Source organism: Neoarius graeffei, chromosome 13 (genome assembly GCF_027579695.1).
Source record: "Neoarius graeffei isolate fNeoGra1 chromosome 13, fNeoGra1.pri, whole genome shotgun sequence".
Taxonomy (NCBI): domain Eukaryota; kingdom Metazoa; phylum Chordata; class Actinopteri; order Siluriformes; family Ariidae; genus Neoarius; species Neoarius graeffei.
The window spans coordinates 24525303-24546109 of record NC_083581.1 but is presented as its reverse complement, the minus strand read 5'-3'; the positions used below and the strand labels follow the sequence as shown (position 1 = coordinate 24546109).

The 20807-nt window shown below is 44.9% G+C and overlaps 1 protein-coding gene across 6 annotated transcripts; it reads left to right on the top strand.

The window, feature by feature from the left end:
- Nucleotides 1-239: 239 nt before the first annotated feature.
- zfp64 (zinc finger protein 64 homolog (mouse)) lies at nucleotides 240-20417 on the top strand. Of its 6 annotated transcripts, XM_060937387.1 has the most exons (6): nucleotides 240-423; nucleotides 589-744; nucleotides 14222-14365; nucleotides 14453-14515; nucleotides 14591-14842; nucleotides 18804-20417. In XM_060937387.1, the coding sequence occupies exons 1-6, from the start codon at nucleotides 402-404 to the stop codon at nucleotides 20219-20221; spliced, it is 2055 nt and encodes a 684-aa protein (XP_060793370.1). In that variant the 5' UTR covers nucleotides 240-401; the 3' UTR covers nucleotides 20222-20417. The 6 variants fall into 6 exon arrangements, with proteins under 6 accessions (XP_060793370.1, XP_060793366.1, XP_060793367.1 ...); XM_060937383.1 differs by having other exon boundaries at nucleotides 14222-14515; XM_060937384.1 differs by having other exon boundaries at nucleotides 240-494; nucleotides 14222-14515.
- Nucleotides 20418-20807: the final 390 nt, after the last annotated feature.

Here is a 20807-nt window from a genome sequence, read left to right as displayed (position 1 = left end):
TATATATGGTGCTGGTTATATACTAGTACGACATTAACCCAATCCTCCGGAACACAAGAGGGCAGCAGTGAGTATGCGGCGTTTGTTTGAGCGAGCGAACAAAAAGATGGTTGCATCTCAAATACGTCTTTGTTGAATACATAGTGCACTATGTATGGCGTTTCAGGCATTGTTTCATCCCTTGTGTAGTGCGTTTATATAGAGAGGAGTGAGCTGGATGGAATTTGGCCGAGATTTGCCGCTAAGAAGTTGTCGTAAAGTTGTCGTGAAATATGAACGCTGTATCCTCAGCGCTAGGAAACGTAAACATGCACTATTTAGAGTTAATATGTGCAAAATGCAAAGGTTTTAGCGGGTTAATCCTTCGTTTTTAGTTGTGTCTGTGGTGTTAAGGTGATATAATGGCGTCCTTCAGTCGAGACGGTGACATTAATCTTGTTTTTCTTGGACAATGAGAGAGTGATTTATAGAGAGAAAGCTGAGAGCTTTAGGAGGTGTATGAATTAAAATAATTGATCACGTGGTTAAAGTGTGTAACTGGTTGTCCATGACGGATGATAAAACCTCTGTTTGTTTGTTTTTTTCCAGAGATGAATCCTGTGCAGATGGAAGTGAGCCCTGACATCCACATCTGTGGCTTCTGTAAACAGCAGTACAACAATTTTGAAGTGTTTCTTGCACACAAGCAGAATGAATGTCAGCTTCCTCCCAGTGACATCTCAGTGAGCAGCACTGCAGCTGCTGGTAGGTCTGTTCGCTGCCCCTGGGGTCATCAGCATCATGACAAATACACACTCACTAATGTCAAGTCAAGTCAACTTTATTGTCAAATATGCTATACATGCTCGACATACAGCACTGATGAAATTTCAGTCCTCTCTGACCCACGGTGCAAACAGGCAATGCAATAAATAAAAATAAAGATAGAATAATTGAGGCGGCACGGTGGTGTAGTGGCTAGCGCTGTCGCCTCACAGCAAGAAGGTCCTGGGTTCGAGCCCCGTGGCCGGCGAGGGCCCTTCTGTGCGGAGTTTGCATGTTCTCCCCGTGTCCGCGTGGGTTTCCTCCGGGTGCTCCGGTTTCCCCCACAGTCCAAAGACATGCAGGTTAGGTTAACTGGTGACTCTAAATTGACCGTAGGTGTGAATGTGAGTGTGAATGGTTGTCTGTGTCTATGTGTCAGCCCTGTGATGACCTGGTGACTTGTCCAGGGTGTACCCCGCCTTTCGCCCGTAGTCAGCTGGGATAGGCTCCAGCTTGCCTGCGACCCTGTAGAAGGATAAAGCAGCTAGAGATAATGAGATGAGATAGAATAATTGAAAAAAAACCCAGTATAAACACTCTACATAGGAACTAGACATACCGTAGACTAAACACTCAGACAAATGTGTGAGGAGAGAGAGCAAGCAAGCAAGCCAAAAGTGTACTGTGCAAAAGTCTTGGCACCCCATGTTTGAGTACGCTCTTACACGGATTAAAGTTTTCCGTCGTGTGACGGATTTCCGTCAACTGAACTCTCCCAAGGCCAAATGTGAGGTCGGTGCTGATCCGAGGAGAATTAAAATGACGGGTGGCTGGGTAGAGATTGGGTTATAACACTGATGTGTTGCAACACCAACTATCAGCAGGGTTGCTTTGTGTTGTTCATTTCCTATGTTTGATCATGTTTAAACGTTCGCTGTCTACGGTGCGGCATTAAAAAAAACATGCGCTGTCAAAATTGGCAAAATACATTCCAATGTGCTTGGCGTGCTTGTGTCTGACCATTTCTGTTTTGTATTAAATTAAATCTTGCCAAAATGACTTAGTTCAAACCTGGACATATAGAAATAGAGCATGTAAAAAAAAAAAAGAAAAAATAAACACCGGAAAGCCCGCTCCTCTGCTTCAGCCAGACTTGAAGACCCGACGGTGCGATGCTTGCAGACTGTCAGAAGTAATTAGACCTAAATTTATAGCTAATAAATCAGCAGACGCCCCAACAATTATTATTTTCGTTAGGCCAATGTGGAAGGTATGTTAGGACCGTGCCTTATAGCCTACGTTATATCACAATTTAAAGGAAGTTTGAGGAGTTGGAGGCTGCGAGCGCAATGATGTTCCGACATGCGCTAAACTTTATTCCCTGAAAATCATACACCAGCGTTCAATGCCTCAAACAGTCAAAATGTCTAGAAGACTACGGTTAAATAATAATCATAGCCTACTAAGTTAAATTACGTCAAAACATCTGTTTCTGGCCTATGAAATGATGGAGGAAAATGAGAACGAATGCAAAGTAGATAGCAGCCAACTTCACGCGATCTTTTAGGTAACTTAACACTCGTGTTGGCCACAATATTTCTCTTAATAAAATCTTGAATTGTTTTTGAAGTCGTATTCAACACAAAGTAAGGTCAAATTATAATTTTAATTTTAATGTAAGTGAAGATCCAAACTTTTTTTCTATATTGACGTCGAGCACAGAGGAGCATGTTGTTCTGCTTTCGGTTTCGGCAGCATGGATGCGCTTTACATGAAAGAAGGCACTGATGTGTCTGCCATCGATAAAGGTGTAAAACAAGTGGAGGTGGGCTTGGCTGTACGAGATAGGTGAAAACGGAAAGCCATTTAGTTCATGGTGCAAAAAACTAAGCATTCCAGGCGCTTGCATTTGTGTGGTTTGCCACAAATAATATACGGAAGCAATGGAAAGAGAGTGCAATAAATTGAATATATTAATCCATTAATTAATTGATAAAGTTATCAGTTCTAAGTTAATCATTCTCAGAATTTCATCGAAATCCACCCATAACCCCCCGTAGAATTTCATCGAAATCCACCCATAACCCCCCCGTAAATTTTCAGTCAAATTTTTTTTTGCTTTAATCCATGCTCTTATCCGGAGCAGTGTCTTGCTCAAGAGCACTTCAGACATTCCTGCTGGTCCAGGGAATCAAACCGGTGGCCTTTTGGTCCCAAAGCTGCTTCTCTAACCATTAGACCACGACTTTCCTTTGAAACTTTTTGTTATAGATTTTATGATCTTGTCTCACATCAGCTACTGCTTCTCAAATTGGTCCGTCACAGGTGTCACGACTCTCAGACCAATTGAACAACTTTACAAGAGAGCCCTAAAGGTACCTGATCAAAGAACATCTCATCTCATTATCTCTAGCCGCTTTATCCTGTTCTGCAGGGTCGCAGGCAAGCTGGAGCCTATCCCAGCTGACTACGAGCGAAAGGCGGGGTACACCCTGGACAAGTCGCCAGGTCATCACAGGGCTGACACATAGACACAGACAACCATTCACACTCACATTCACACCTACGGTCAATTTAGAGTCACCAGTTAACCTAACCTGCATGTCTTTGGACTGTGGGGGAAACCGGAGCACCCGGAGGAAACCCACGCGGACACCATGCAAACTCCGCACAGAAAGGCCCTCGCTGGCCACGGGGCTCGAACCCAGACCTTCTTGCTGTGAGGCGACAGCGCTAACCACTACACCACCGTGCTGCCCGTAAAAGAACATATTCGTACCGTTATTGCGACATCCTGGAAAAATATAACTTTTTTAGTTTTGACAGTTTTAAGCTTTTTAAACATGTACGTGTGAGCTATAAATCCCTACATGGATTCTACCCACCTTCCCTGGAAGAGTTTATAAAAAAACAGCCAGATAGGAGCATAGGCACCAGAGCTGTCATAAGAGGAGACTGCGAGGTGCAATTTAGACACACAACATTTGCCCAAAACGTGTTATCAGTTCAGGGATGTTTGGAATGGAATAAGCTACCCATCAATATCAGAGAGTATCCATCTTTTGGGACTTTAAGTACAACTTACAGATTGGATCTTAGACAAACAAACCTGTGAGCATCTGTAATCATGTTCAGTCTGGGATCTTCCTTGTGCGTGTAACTGTATGTTGCACGCACAGGGGAGTTTGTTCATATGTTTATATAACCGATATATGTGCAGTCATGTATACACACACACACACACACACACACACACACACACACATTTTATATATATATATATATATATATATATATATATATATATATATGATTGTACACATTTATATGGTTTTGGCTTTTTTTTATTTATTGATCTTTTGTGATTTGTGATGTTTTTTTTTTTTTTTAATGAATTTGTATTGTTAAGCATTTTATGTTTCTTGTTTGGGGACTACGGATAGAACTTAGCAATTTTGCTAATTCCGGTGTATTTACACTGCATATCTCATGTTCACGGGCGGCACGGTGGTGTAGTGGTTAGCGCTGTCGCCTCACAGCAAGAAGGTCCTGGGTTCGAGCCCCGGGGCCGGCAAGGGCCTTTCTGTGCGGAGTTTGCATGTTCTCCCCGTGTCCGCGTGGGTTTCCTCCGGGTGCTCCGGTTTCCCCCACAGTCCAAAGACATGCAGGTTAGGTTAACTGGTGACTCTAAATTGACCGTAGGTGTGAATGTGAGTGTGAATGGTTGTCTGTGTCTATGTGTCGGCCCTGTGATGACCTGGCGACTTGTCCAGGGTGTACCCCGCCTTTCGCCCGTAGTCAGCTGGGATAGGCTCCAGCTTGCCTGCGACCCTGTAGAACAGGATAGAGCGGCTAGAGATGATGAGATGAGATCTCATGTTCATTTAATACGCATTGTCCCGTCTAAATAAACAAATAAATGAAAATGAAATTCACTGGCTTCTACATTATCGAGTCAATACAAAACAGTTCAGATTCCAAACATTAGTTTTCCAGCACAAAGTGAAATGTTCCAGAAAAATGTCAAGAAAGCAGCATATCACATAAACACTTTTCAGATTAAAAACAAGTGGTGTAAGTGGTTAGCTCGGTCGCTTCACACCAAGAAGGTTCTGGGTTTGAGTCCAGTGGCGGGTGGGGGCCTTTCTGTGTGGAGTTTGCATGTTCTGCCCGTGTCTGCTTGGGTTTCCCCACAGTTCAAAGACATGCAGGACGGCCTTGGGCTGAGGTGCCCTTGAGTGAGGCGCCTAACTCCCAACTGCTCCCCAGGTGCTGTTAGCATTGCTGCCCACTGCTCTGGGTATGTCTGCTCTCATTGCATGTGTGTGTTCTCTGCTTCAGATGGGTTAAATGCAGAGAGGAATTTCACAAGTGTGTGTTGAATAAAGTTGTTGTTCTTCTTGCTGCTGCTCCAGAAGCTAGAAGGGTGCGCTATAAAATAGAGTCCATACCTCTGCCAATTCACATAGTGTATTATCAACATCCAAATCAAATCACTTGAACCTGGGATAATACGAAAGCTCATCATCATCATCAGACACCAGTTAGGCATTGCTGCCTGTCTGCCAGAAAGCTCTCCATTCATCTTGGTTGATGTATAGGGCAGCCCTCTCGACATCCTCCAGTGTCAACCCTCTTGCTTTTATAGCGTTCTTGATGTTGTCCATCCACCTCTTCATAGGTCTCTTTGTCTTAGGACACCACTCAAGCTACCTTGCTGGGGTCCTGGAGGTATCCATTCTCTTGACATGGCCATACCAACGTAGCTGGCTCTGCTCAATGATTTTTAACACATTCTGGACCCCGAACTGCTCCCTGATGTAATAATTTCTCAGCCGATCGCGCTTGGTCGCTCCTCTAATGAGCCTCAGCGCTCTCATCTCCACAGCCTGAACGGAACTCTTAGTCCTTGTGGTCAGCGACCATGCCTCGCAGCCGTAGAGCAAAATGGGCCGCAAGTTGGAGGTGTAAAAGGCCACCTTCACATTTCTTGATATATATCTTTGTCCTTTTCCTTTATAGTGCCAACATTTGATATAGCAATCCTCATGCGTCTCCTGTATCGTTGTCCATAGCTGTTCTGGCTAGTATCCAATTGGTATCATCGTCCAGATTGTTGTCCATTGCCATGCCAGCTCGCGTGCAGCCTGCGACGAACGCTCCTGATCCTTTTTCTCTATTTTTCCAACTTGTCTTATCTTCGGGGTTTTTTTTGTTTGTTTGTTTGTTTGCTTTTGTTTGGTTTTTTTTGCTATTTTTCTCCATTACCATAACACTGTAATCAAGTCACTATGAGGGTTGCAAGTGTTTTGGTGTTTTTGCTTGCAGTCGCAAAACTTTTTTTCAGCGCAGTGATGCAACTCCACACTGCCCACATTGTTTACACCAGGGATCAGCTGATCGAACTGAAGCTGGCCGCTCTAGCAACAAGACCGGAGGAGATCCCTGTGGTAATTTGGCGGAAAACACACAGAGGATGCAGAGGATATAGGAAGCTACGGAGGAAGAGGGTGGCTTTGAGAAAACGGAAGCTTATTGAAAAATCTTATAAGCCGTGTCTCTCCTCTATCATCATGGGGAACGTGAGGTCCCTCGGGAATAAGTGGACGAGCTGACGGCACTGGCCCAGAGTCAGATGGAGTATCGGGAGTGTAGTTTAATGTGCTTCGGGGGAGGGCTTGACGTTCTTGTGAATAACCGGTGGTGTAACCCAGCTCACATCACCATGAAGGAGTGCATCTGCAGCCCGGATGTTGAACTGTGTGCTGTCGGAGTTCATCCATATTATCTGCCCAGGGAGTTTTCTAATGCTATCATGGTGGCTGTTTACGTTCCCCCCTCTGCAAACCCGAACACTGCTTGTGACACTATTCACTCTGCAATAGCCTGGCTACAGGCTCAACACCCGAATGCATTCATTGCTATCTCAAGTGACTTTAATCATGTTAATTTGGACAAAACACTTTCCACTTTCACCCAATTTGTGAACTGTCCTACCAGAGAGGGAAGAACTATAGACCTGCTGTATGCTAATATTAAAGAGGCTTACAGCTCTTCCCCCCTCCCCCCACTGGGCAGGTCAGACCACAACCTGATTTACCTCTCCCCCTGCTATGTGCCTCTGGTGAAGAGACTGCCCACCACATCAAAGATAGTGAGGAGATGGACAGACGAGGCCAACGAGACACTGCAGGGATGCTTCGAGGTGACAGACTGGCAGACACTGTGTGAGCCCCACGGAGACGACATTGATGGGCTCACAGAGTGCATCACGGGATACATCAACTTCTGTATGGACACCATTGTTCCAGCTAGGACTGTCAGCTGTTACCCCAACAACAAGCTGTGGGTAACGAAGGACATCAAAGCCCTCTTAAATGAGAAGAAGAGGGCTTTCAGAGCCAGCAGCAAGGAGGAGGTGTGAGGAGTACAGCGTGAACTGAGAGCAACGATCAGGGAGGCCAAGGAAAAGTACAGGAGGAAGTTGGAGTGGAAACTCCACCAGAACAACATGAGAGAGGTGTGGAGTGGAATGAAGACCATCACTGGTTACAAGCCAACCAACAGTGAAGGAGTGGATGGCAGTGTGGAAAGGGTGAATGAGCTGAATCTTTACTTCAACAGATTCGATGGCGTGACCCCAACCCACCACCACCACCACTCTTCTGCGGGATGGCTACAACCACACACTTCACATTCTCTCCCCTTCCCTGCCTCTTCTTGCCCAACCTCATCCCCATTTCAGGACCTCTCTCGCACCTCCTAAACAAACCCCCTGGCTGAGCACACACACACACCCTCCCAAGAAACAACACCATCCCTCCCCCACCCGTCACCTCCACACCGATCATCAGCTAGGAGCATGTGAGAAGACCAGCTGAAGAGACTCCATGCAGGAAAATCAGCAGGCCCGGATGGTGTTAGCACCAGGGCCCTGAAGATCTGAGTACTTCAGCATGTCTTCAATGTAAGCCTGGGTCTTCAGAGGGTCCCCGTGCTGTGGAAGACATCATGCCTTGTCTCTGTACCAAAGAAGCCACGTCCCAGTGACCTCAAAGACTACAGGCCCGTGGCATTGATGTCACACATCATGAAGACCCTAGAGAGACTCATCCTGAAGCAGATCCGGCCTATGGTCCAACCACTTCTTGACCCCCTTCAGTTCGCCTACCAGCCCCGTCTTGTAGTAGAGGACTCAATCATCTACCTGCTCAACAAAGTCTACAACCACCTGGACGAGCCAGCCAGCACTGTGAGGATCATGTTTTTTTATTTCTCCAGTGCTTTTGACACCATCCGGCCGGCTGTGCTGGGTGAGAAGTTGTTAGCGATGCAGGTGGATGCCCCACTGGCGTCCTGGATTGTGGATTATTTGACTGGTAGACCACAATACATGCGCTTGCAGTGCTGTGTGTCGGACAGAGTGATCAGCAACACCGGGGCTCCGCAAGGGACTGTCCTTTCTCCTTTCCTTTTCACTCTCTGCATCACTGATTTCAACTACTGCATGGAGACCTGCCACCTCCAGAAATTTTCTGATGACTCTGCAGTGGTTGGATGTATTACTGGTGGTGATGAGAGCGAGTACAGGATGGTGGTGGACAACTTTGTCACGTGGAGCAGGAAAAAACACCTACAGCTCAACGTGACGAAGATAAAAGAACTGGTGGTTGGTCTGAAGAGAATCAGGGCGCCGGTGAACCTTGTTAACATCCAAGGGGTCAGTGTGGACGTGGTGGAGGAATATAAGTACCTGGGGGTGTACTTGGATAATAAACTGGACTGGTCCAAAAACGTGGACACTGTATACAAAAAGGGCCAGAGCCGTCTCTATTTTCTGAGATGGCTGAGGTCCTTCAACATCTGCCGAACGATGCTGCGGATGTTCTAGGAGTCTGTGGTGGCCAGTGCCATCCTGTACGCTGTCGTCTGCTGGGGCAGCGGCTTGAGGGTGAAGGACACTAACAGACTCAATAAGATCATCAGGAAGGCCGGCTATGTTGTAGGCGTGGAACTGGACTCTCTGACAGTGGTGTTGGAGAAGAGGACACTGTCCAAAATAAAAACAATCTTAAACTGTCCTTCCCACCCTCTACATGAGGAGCTGATCAGCCACAGGAGCACGTTCAGTAAACGGCTGATTCTTCCACGCTGCACAGCTGAGAGACACAGGAAATCATTCCTACCTGTTGCTGTCAAGCTGTACAATGCCACTGTATAACTGTGGTACACTGTCTTACCATGTATCCTTAACTCAGGTGCAATATATGTATATAGGAATCATCGTATATAGAATCTCTTCTTTTTGCTTTTACTTGAAGTTATTGAACTTTATTTTATTTTATTTATTCTTTTTTTCAGACGATTTTATCTTCTATTTTTAGACATATTTACTTCTCTGATTCAGGAGCTTGGTAGCAAATTTGAATTTCCTTCCGGGCATTAATAAAGTGATTCTGATTATTCCGTGTATCCAGTGCATAATGAGGCTTTTTTTTTTTTGTGTAGTTGCAGCAGGTAGGTAATCTGTCGCCAGCTTGCTGGGCCTGTCGCGACTTCACCAGAGCCCCTTTAGCCACCAAGGTGTTTACTAGGCTCCATGACGTGGACGCAGGGTTGAACTTTGGAGCCATTTACGAAATATGAAAGCTGTCCATTAAATTTCATCCAAACCTGTTCACTACTTTTTGAGTTACGTTGGAAAAAGACTAACAAAATTCTGGATCCACATCCATATCTGGATTTACATCAAAATCTAATCAATTGTTCCTTGGCCCATGGCTCACCTTTCCTCCAAATTTCATCCAAATCTGGTCACTGTTTTTTGAGTTACATTGGGATCAGGCAAATGAAGACAAATGGAGGCGAAAACATAAACGGTGCTGGTGGATGTAATATTATCTCATCTCATCTCATTATCTCTAGCCGCTTTATCCTTCTACAGGGTCGCAGGCAAGCTGGAGCCTATCCCAGCTGACTACGGGCGAAAGGCGGGGTACACCCTGGACAAGTCGCCAGGTCATCACAGGGCTGACACATAGACACAGACAACCATTCACACTCACATTCACACCTACGGTCAATTTAGAGTCACCAGTTAACCTAACCTGCATGTCTTTGGACTGTGGGGGAAACCGGAGCACCCGGAGGAAACCCACACGGACACGGGGAGAACATGCAAACTCCACACAGAAAGGCCCTCGCCGGCCACGGGGCTCGAACCCAGGACCTTCTTGCTGTGAGGCGATAGCGCTACCCACTACACCACCGTGCCGCCCCTGTAATATTATTATTATTATTTTTTTTTTTTATTATTATTATTATTATTTGTCTAGATAAACTCTAACCCATCTAACTAACCTATCTGAAGTAGTGAATACAGAGCCCAGGGAGCAGTCTGGGATTCAGTGCCTTGTTCAAGGGAGGGGGAAAATACTGTTCATTCACTTCCCCCCCCCCACACACATTTCTCTTGCCAGTCCAGTGAATCAAACCGATACCCTTTGGACCCAAGGCTGCTTCTCTAACCTTTAGACCATGGCTGCCCCCTCCTCTTCCTCCTCCTTAAAAGGGGGATGTGACAAAATGTCTAGAAGACCTGTGTGTGGTTCTGTCAGATAGTCAGTAAAATTTACAGCTCATTTCTTTATAAAACTGCACCCACTGTACTCGAGACTACATTTTACTGCTCTTCCTAATATTTTTGTAATGTAGAAACATTTAATTTCATTATTTCTGAAGGCACCTTTGCTCTACAGCTTTTCTTTAGTGTCTGGTTCCTTTCCAGGTTTCTTCCTCAGGTCATAGACGCAAGGAAGGCAAGTCACAGGTTTATATTAAAGAGCTCGTTCTGATCTACGAGTAAACGTTGATTTGATGATTTTTTTTTATTTTATTTATGGAGATGTTTGTTTAATGTTTTTGGAAGGAGTCTCTGGTGTCAGCACTTTGTCACATTCAGAGCTGTATATTTTCGTGTGTGAAAAAGTCAGAGCTGTATGTTTTTTCACTGCAGAAAACACTTCAGGATTTGTGGGTTTTCGTTTGTGACAATCCGAGAACAAGGTAGCCGATCCAGTGTTATTCTGGTCCATGTTTTGACTCCGTCCACTGGAAATAATCAGCCTGATTAATACTGTGAAGGCACAGCTTTGTTCAGTCATCACTTTTTAACTTTTTGAAGCATATACACTACCGTTCAAAAGTTTGGGGTCACCCAGACAATTTTGTGTTTTCCATGAAAAGTCACACTTTTATTTACCACCATAAGTTGTAAAATGAATAGAAAATATAATCAAGACATTTTTCTGGCCAGTTTGAGCATTTAATCGACCCCACAAATGTGATGCTCCAGAAACTCGGGTGGTGTTTACATTAGACCGTATCAGCGGATCATCAGATTAACGTTTTTAAAACGATTTGCGTGCACACAGCAACGCCAATACACGATTCGCGTGCACACAGCAACGCCAATACACGGATACGCTAATCACATGATTAATTAGACGGCACGTAAGTTGAAATGTGTCAGTGCGGCTCAGCGCTTCCTCCTCAGCGGCTGCGCTCCAAATCACTCTGCCCTGAACAGCGAGTGCCCTCTGGAGGGTGCGCACTCCGGCCCTGCGCAGCTCATAGAGCGCGCGAGTGAAGCGCACGAGCAGTGATTCGGGACTGAGCCGCTGTGTGTGTGTGATCCCAGTGCATATCGGGCATGTGCAAGTCACTCACCACTTGCAAGTGGAAGGATGGCAAGCCTAAAGACAATCATAACTACACAATGGTCAGTATTTGCATCTTACCATGAACAACATTAAGAATGGCAAAGCATTATATTCATACTTTTATACTCTAATGAAAAACAAAAAGGTGATACAAGGCGGAAACAATAGCAGGAAGTGAAGTCCGCGCCGTTTTTCAGCAGTTGCGTCACATGACCAACGTGGCATGAACAACGCCAGCGAATCAGGAAGGTGGATGTCACAGTGACGTTGTCCAATGACGACGTCAGCTAGAGCTCAGCACTGCGTTTCCTCGTATCTCAATGTTTACACAGCACCGGATCAGATACGAACTGGGTTGAATACGTGGGCCCTGGCGGATTCAAGTTGTTCCGCCTGTGGAGTCGTTTCCCGGCGTTTTAATGTGAACAGACAGTGCATCCGCGACAAAAATGAGACGGATACGGTCTAATGTAAACACCACCTCAATCTGCTCAAAGGAAGGTCAGTTTTGTAGCTTCTCTAAAGAGCTAAACTGTTTTCAGCTGTGCTAACATGATTGTACAAGGGTTTTCTAATCATCCATTAGCCTTCTGAGGCAATGAGCAAACACATTGTACCATTAGAACACTGGAGTGAGAGTTGCTGGAAATGGGCCTCTATACACCTATGGAGATATTGCACCAAAAACCACACATTTACAGCTAGAATAGTCATTTACCACATTAGCAATGTATAGAGTGGATTTCTGATTAGTTTAAAGTGATCTTCATTGAAAATAACAGTGCTTTTCTTTCAAAAATAAGGACATTTCAAAGTGACCCCAAACTTTTGAACAGTAGTGTATACACATCACACACACATACACAGGCTTATAGTTTAGGGTCTGTTAGAAATGTCCTTGTTCTCCATGAAAAAAAAAGCATGAAATGAATTTGAATAGAAAATATTACAAAATAAATAAGAAATATTCATTAACAAAGTTAGAAATAATTATTTTTATTTGAAATAATGTGTTTTTTTTTGTTTGGTTTTTTTCCAAAATTTACTTTAGTCAAAGAATCCTCTATTTGCAGCAATTACGGCTTGGCAGACCTTGAGCGTTCTAGATGTCAATTTGTTGAGGCAATCTGATGAGATTTGACCCCATGCTTCCTGGAACACTTCCCACAAGTAGGGTTGGCTTGATGGGCACTTCTTGCGTACTATTTGGTCAAGCTGCTCCAATTACGGCTCAATACGGTTGAGATCCGGTGACTGTGCTGGCCACTCCATTATAAACAGAATGCCAGCTGTCTGCTTCTTTTCTAAATAATCCTTGCATAGTTTTTGGAGGTGTGCTTTGGGTCATTGTCCTGTTGTAGGACGAAATTGGCTCCTACCAAGCGCTGTCCACAGGGTATGACATGGTGTTGCAAAATGGACTGATAGCCTTCTTTCTTCAAGGTCCCTTTCACCCTATACAACTCTCCCACTTTACCACCACCAAAGCAGCCCCAGACCATCATGTTCCCTCCCCCATGCTGGACAGATGGTGTCAAGCGCTCCTGCAGCATCTTTTCATTTGGTCTGCGTCTCACGAATGATGTTCTTTGTGATCCGAACACCTCAAACTTGGATTTGTCTGTCCATAACACTTTTTTTTTTTCCCAATCTTGTGTCCAGTGTCTGTTGTTTTGCCCATCTCAATCTTTTCGTTTTAATTGGCCATTCTCAGATAGGGCTTTTTCTTCGCAACTCTCCCTAGAAGGACTGATGCTCTACCTAGAAGTTGATGCTCCCTACCAGTCAGACAGAACTGAAGAAGCCTTTCGGATGAGAGGTGAAGAATCTTCAAGCAAATCCAGTTGCTCTCTTTTACCACCCACAGTTTACCATGACCTGGATGACTGAGAATCTTCACAGACATCCCTAGAAGGACAGCTTCCCGGAGTCACCTCTTCACTGTAGATGTTGAGTCTGGTCTTTTGCGGGTCCCCTTTACTGAAGCTGGCAGTTGAGGACCTGTGAGGTGTCCGTTTCTCAAACTACACACGCTAATGGATTTATCCTCTTGCACAGTTGTGCGTCGGGGCCTTCCACTCCGCTTCCTATTGCAGTTAGAGCCAGTTTGTGCTGCTCTGTGAAGGGAATAGTGCACAGCATTGTAGGAGATATTCAGTTTCTTGGCAATTTCTCGCCTTCATTTCTCAGAACAAGAATAGCCTGACGAGTTTCAGGAGAAAGATCTTTGTTGCTGCCCATTTTGAGTCAGTAGTCAAACCCACATTTGCTGATGCACCAGGTACTCAACTAGTCTGAAGAAGCCTGGTTTTATTGCTTCGGTAATCAGTGCGACTGTTTTCGGCTGTACTAAGATCATTAGAAAACCCTTTTGCAATTATCAATTAACCTTTTAAAGTGACAGACTTGCATTAGTGAACACAGCATTCCATTGGAACGCAAGACTGACTGTTGCTGATAATGGGCCTCTCTACATTTATGCAGATTACAGCCATTTCCAGCTACCATAGACATTTACAGCTACCATAGACATTTACAACGTTAACAATGTCCGGACAGTATTTTTGATCAATTTTGTTATTTTAATGGATAAAATTGTTTTCTCTCAAAAATGAGAATTTCTAACTGACCCTAAACTTTTGAATTGTGTGTGTGTGTGTGTGTGTGTGTGTGTGTGTGTGTGTGTGTGTGTGTGTGTAAGTAATATATTAATATGCCCGTGCACGCGCTTATTTATTTGTTCATGTCTTACACAGAAAGCGTGCAAGAGTTTCCTTTGGAGGAGGTTTTACAGACGTGCGTGTCAAAGGCTATGAAGAAGACGGTAAAAACCCAGAAACCGGCCTCCAAAACCCTGAAACCTGTACTCGCTCAAAAGCGGCGCACGTGCAGCTTCTTGGGTGAGCGTCAACTCCGAAATGCACTTCTCCGAGCGAACACTTTGCCCCGCGAGATCTGGTTAACCTTAATGCATAACCTTCTCCTAGGCTGTACATTCAAAACCCAGTATGGCCAGAAGGACATGGAAAGGCACATGCTGACTCACACCGGTAAGAAATGAAGAAATTCCTTTATCATCTCATCAGTGAGTTTTAGAGGATGAGTAAAAGCCGGTTGTTGTCCAGGCGACAGGCCATACGAGTGTGAACTGTGCCATAAGCGCTTCAGCCGGCGGGACAAGCTGAACCTGCACAGCCGCTCACACACGGGGGAGAAGCCGCACAAGTGTAAGCACTGCGCGTACGCCGCGGCGGACAGCAGCAGCCTGAAGAAGCACCTGCGCGTGCACTACGACGAGAGGCCCTTCAAGTGCCAGATCTGCCCTTACGCCAGCCGCAACTCCAGCCAACTCACCGTGCACCTGCGCTCACACACAGGTTAGGAAATCATCTGAAATCACACACACACACACACACACACACACACGTTCACCATTTTATAGTTTTCACTCCTACATTCTATGCTTAAGCCAGTAAAGATGAAACCCCGCCCTTTCACTTCCTTTCAGATTGTACAGCATGTGTGTGTACAAGAATTATACTAAATCTGAATGCACACAATTCAGCACTTTATTCAGTGTCCTACAGTCATCTGTGCTGTAAACGCAGCCGAAGCACGAGCCTCCACGTCTCCACCCCTAACGTTTCACAGACACTGATTTTGTATGTTCAGGTGCTGGTTTCCTGTCTATAAAATTAAACAAGCTGTAGATTGGACAGAGGTGAAACTCGGGCAGACAGGAAGTTTTTCAGTACTGCTGCACTGTGAAAAGGGAAGAACAGCTTCTTATCCCTTGTTGATGCTCCATTTGGTGGCAGATCTGACGCTCGCTGGCCGTGCTGTGAAAATCATTCATGCAGACGCTCGTTTAAGTTTCCAAATCTGTCACTGCTTAACTCTTGAATATTTTCTATCATACATAAGCTTTCTAATGGTAGTATTTATCTCGTTAAGCTCTGTTCCGTACTTTGAGAGTAATGGCAGGTAGAAAAAACCTGCTCATGTGACATCGGGAAACTGCCAGTGATTTTTCTTTTTGAGTCGCAGGAAAGCACCCAGGTGCGCTCTCTCTCGCTCTTCTGATTGGTTTCCAACTGGATTACTCGTGAATATCAATCAGATAACTTTTCTAGAGATGTTCTCTTGCTCTCACTGTTTCTGATGAAGTGTTCAGCACAATTTTCCGTCTGCTAGTTTTGATGTTATGGGATGTTACGGGAGACTTTGAAGTGAGTTTTCACAGCTTTACCTGCTTATTTTTTCAAATCAAACTGATGCATGTAAAATAAGTAACTACAACCCCGATTCCAAAAAAGTTGGGACAAAGTACAAATTGTAAATAAAAACGGAATGCAATGATTTGGAAGTTTCAAAATGCCATATTTTATTCAGAATAGAACATAGATGACATATCAAATGTTTAAACTGAGAAAATGTATCATTTAAAGAGAAAAATTAGGTGATTTTTAAATTTCATGACAACAACACATCTCAAAAAAGTTGGGACAAGGCCATGTTTACCACTGTGAGACATCCCCTTTTCTCTTTACAACAGTCTGTAAACGTCTGGGGACTGAGGAGACAAGTTGCTCAAGTTTAGGGATAGGAATGTTAACCCATTCTTGTCTAATGTAGGATTCTAGTTGCTCAACTGTCTTAGGTCTTTTTTGTCGTATCTTCCGTTTTATGATGCGCCAAATGTTTTCTATGGGTGAAAGATCTGGACTGCAGGCTGGCCAGTTCAGTACCCGGACCCTTCTTCTACGCAGCCATGATGCTGTAATTGATGCAGTATGTGGTTTGGCATTGTCATGTTGGAAAATGCAAGGTCTTCCCTGAAAGAGACGTCGTCTGGATGGGAGCATATGTTGCTCTAGAACCTGGATATACCTTTCAGCATTGATGGTGTCTTTCCAGATGTGTAAGCTGCCCATGCCACACGCACTAATGCAACCCTATACCATCAGAGATGCAGGCTTCTGAACTGAGCACTGATAACAACTCGGGTCGTCCTTCTCTTTAGTCCGAATGACACGGCGTCCCTGATTTCCATAAAGAACTTCAAATTTTGATTCGTCTGACCACAGAACAGTTTTCCACTTTGCCACAGTCCATTTTAAATGAGCCTTGGCTAGGGCTGGGAATCGATCCAGATTTCCTGGATCAATTCAATTCCGATTCATAAGGTCACGATCCGATTCGATATCGATTTACTTAGATATTGCTGGCTTGTCACTTTAAAGTAAAAACTGTCCCTATTGACAGGAACAGCCCCATGTGTGTTTGTGCATGTAATTTAACACTAAATGCCTTCTCCAGTGCAGTTTGATTCGCCGCAGGTTTAGCTGAAACTGTGTCGGCATGGTGCCTGGATAAGTGGTTGCGGAGATTGGTTGTATTGCCACTATATTTTACCTCTATGTGGCACAGTTTGCACACTGCTTTTGTTCTGTCGACTTCGTCTCTGTCCTCGTAACGTTTGAATCCAAAGTAATGCCATACATCAGCTTTCAGGCCAGGCGGTAATTTTAGCTGTGCAGCTTCAGCCACCTCGCGTTCTTAGGTTTCGGTTTCGTTTGCCGGCACCCGCTTTTTATAGCGGTCCTTGCGCGGTCGAGAAAATAGTGCCTATAGCCACCTGGAAGAGATCGATCCACACATTTTTTTAATCGATCTCGTATTTGTTGAACGTGAATCGATCTTTTGAACCCAGCCCTAGCCTTGGCCCAGAGAAGACATCTGCGCTTCTGGATCATGTTTAGATGCGGCTTCTTCTCTGAACTATAGAGTTTTAGCTGGCAACGGCGGATGGCACGGTGAATTGTGTTCACAGATAATGTTCTCTGGAAATAATCCTGAGCCCATTTTGTGATTTCCAATACAGAAGCATGCCTGTATGTGATGCAGTGCCGTCTAAGGGCCCGAAGATCACGGGCACCCAGTATGGTTTTCCGGCCTTGACCCTTACGCACAGAGATTCTTCCAGATTCTCTGAATCTTTTGATGATATTATGCACTGTAGATGATGATATGTTCAAACTCTTTGCAATTTTACACTGTCGAACTCCTTTCTGATATTGCTCCACTATTTGTCGGTGCAGAATTAGGGGGATTGGTGATCCTCTTCCCATCTTTACTTCTGAGAGCCGCTGCCACTCCAAGATGCTCTTTTTATACCCAGTCATGTTAATGGCCTATTGCCAATTGACCTAATGAGTTGCAATTTGGTCCTCCAGCTGTTCCTTTTTTGTACCTTTAACTTTTCCAGCCTCTTATTGCCCCTGTCCCAACTTTTTTGAGATGTGTTGCTGTCCTGAAATTTCAAATGAGCCAATATTTGGCATGAAATTTGTACTTTGTCCCAACTTTTTTGGAATCGGGGTTGTAGTTTAGAATATAACCCGTAGTAGTTTTGATGAAAAATATTGAGATCTTAGTGGAGATATTTTTAAAAAACGGAAGTCAGAAACGCAAGTGTCAATTTCAGTTCAATTAAATGCAGTCGTTTATTGGATGTGGAAGAGTTTTTTTTTTTTTTTTTCCCCCCCCCAAAGTTAGCCTTGAAAACTGAATATTAATCGAAATAATCATTTATACTCTTTCATCTAAGCACTAGTATGCCCTACTTTTGAGAAATATAAAGGCCTACAGAGAACAAAGAGGGGATTAGAAGTAATCTTTTATTACTTTTTTTTGATAATGAGAGATGTGAATGACGTCCAGTGTTTATTTGTGCATATTTTATAATTAACATTGATTTCTCCTTCTTTAAGTGAAAGTTAAGATCAGCTTTATATCGCACAAATAAAGCCGTTTGGTGAAACTTTGGAGAGTGTACAGATTTAACGGTTTTACCTAATTAGCATAATTAATGCTAATTAAATGCTACTTTGCATAATAGTTTTGTACTAATTTTTCAAATTTTGTATTCCGTATGCAAGTATCTACATGCCTGTAAATATCGTGAAAAATAAAAAGTTATTAAGAAAAAACATTTGATCTCATTGGTCAATGAGGCCCATTTTGGACCATGTGATCCTCATACAGAATATGACGGCAGTTTTCTAAAAACGAAGCCATTTTTTCAATCTTTGGTTTGCAATATTTCAATAACAGATAAACATATTTTTATTCTGTAAACAGTATGTTGTTTAGCGTTCAATGAGAGCAGTTTCAAGTAATTTGGATTAAATTTGAATTTTCACCTGATCTGCCTATCATTAGTTTGATTAGTTGTTAATTCATGAAGATGAACCTGCATCACTTGGTGACTTGGGCGTGTGTGTGTGTGTGTCCTGATATGAGAACCACCAAGTTTTTGGTAATTCTGCCTTCCAGGTGATGCCCCGTTCCAGTGTAGTGAGTGCGGCGCCAAATTCAAAATCAACTCGGACTTGAAGCGTCACACGCGTGTGCACTCGGGCGAGAAGCCATACGCGTGCGATCTCTGCGATTACCGCTGTGCCATGAAGGCCAACCTGAAGTCGCATGCCCGGCTGCGCCACGGCGCCTACGCCTGCACAGAATGCGACTTCCGGTGCACAGCCAAGGCAGCTCTGCGCGCACACTCACGCCAGCATGCACCCGCCCACCCGCTACGCTGCACCTGCTGCCCGTACTCCTGCACCAGCAAGGGGGCGCTCAAGAGACACGAGCGTGTGCACTCGGACGAGCGCCCGTTCACCTGCCCGCGCTGCCCTTATGCCAGCAAGCAACGTGCCAACCTGCTCGTCCACATGAGGAAGTGCCATGGTGAGAAAGTCGTCGAGGGGCGCAGCAAGGGTGCCAAACGAGGAAAATCAGCAGACAAGTCACCCAGTCCGGCAGGGTCACGGTACCGGGTGAGGCTCGAAGCACCCCGGGCGTTTCGCTGCAACCTGTGTGACGCGTCATTTGTGAGAGAAGATTCGCTGCGAAGTCATAAGAGGCAGCATAATAATGCAGAAAAACAGCTCAGACTCCAAAATAGTGTTCCAAAACAAACGGATAAAGGGCCCGAGCAGGCTTCGTTGGCTCTCACAAACAGGTCGGTTCCTTCCTACGCAAACACGCAGCTTAAGATCTTTGTCGCGCCTCCTCTTGGTCAGGATGGGGCATTCATCCAGGCAGCGGTGGACGTCCCAGATTCGAAACCTGAAACAGTTCTGCTTAGTTCAGAAGGACAGAATGTAATTCTCAACCCTGTCATCCAGCAGGTCAGTCTGTTAACCCCGGTGCAACACATGACTCCACCTGAGGGCAGCGTCGAGCACCAGACGGTCTTACTGACTCACATGAGTGGCAGTGAAGAAAGCCCTCTTCTACAGACTAATGGTTCTTCTCAGGCACCAATAGAGACTCAGAGCTTTATCAGTTCCACGTCATCTTCAGAAAGCAGCCACGCGTTCATCACGGCATGCTCGGACCTTGACAGCCTGCACACCCTCATCCAGCAGGGTGGCGCCGAGGTCACGGTGGTCACCAAGGGCCACACCTCCATCACTACAGCAACAACAGCAAGCTCCGCCTTCGAATCACCACTGGACGTTCCTCAAAGGCCACCGTCTGAGGATGAGCTGAGGCAGTCGGGGGAGGAGACTCCAGCTCTGGACGAGGGTTTGGTTGTCCCTGATATAAACATCGAGCCGTCGAGTTCCCTTCTTGTCCACAATGTGACTTTGTCCATTTCAGAGCAGGAGCAACAGCCTCCCATCTACCAGCTCTCACCCCATCAGATCTTCTCCGACTCTAATCCACCAGACAGGATCGAGGACTGACGAGCGCATTCCTGTTTCATAAATCCTTTGATTTGTTTGAGATGTTTGTTTAACACAGAGGTTTTATACTCCTTCATGGCATGCTGCTTCTCTAGAGCTCTTGGAAATAACATGGAGAGATCATGGAATGTAGAAATTTTTGGAATTTTTTTTTTTCCCCCCTTGAGTAAAATTATTTAATCCTTAACTTTTCTAGTTTATTTGTCTGAACTTTCTGAAATGGCTCTAACTGATAAAATACATGATACAATATACACGCTGGCCACTTTAATAGGAACACCTGTAGACATGCTCATTCGTGTAATTATCCAAGCAGCCAAGATCAAAAGTCTGAGTTGGATCACGTCAAGCATCGGAAAATTGGGGAAATGATTTGGAGATGATATTCCTGCCTGTAGGTCTTACTGCAGAGAGGGAAGTGGTGTTGGCGGAGCCGTCTCTGTGGGAGAGGACACTTCTTCAGGTCTGAGTCCTGAGGCTGTACTTGGTGAACATATGGTGACCAGATGGTTAGGATCACTGATGATACTGTGTGTGTTCCTGAGGCACAGGTGGGTTTCTAGGGAACCGATGGAGTTCTGATGCC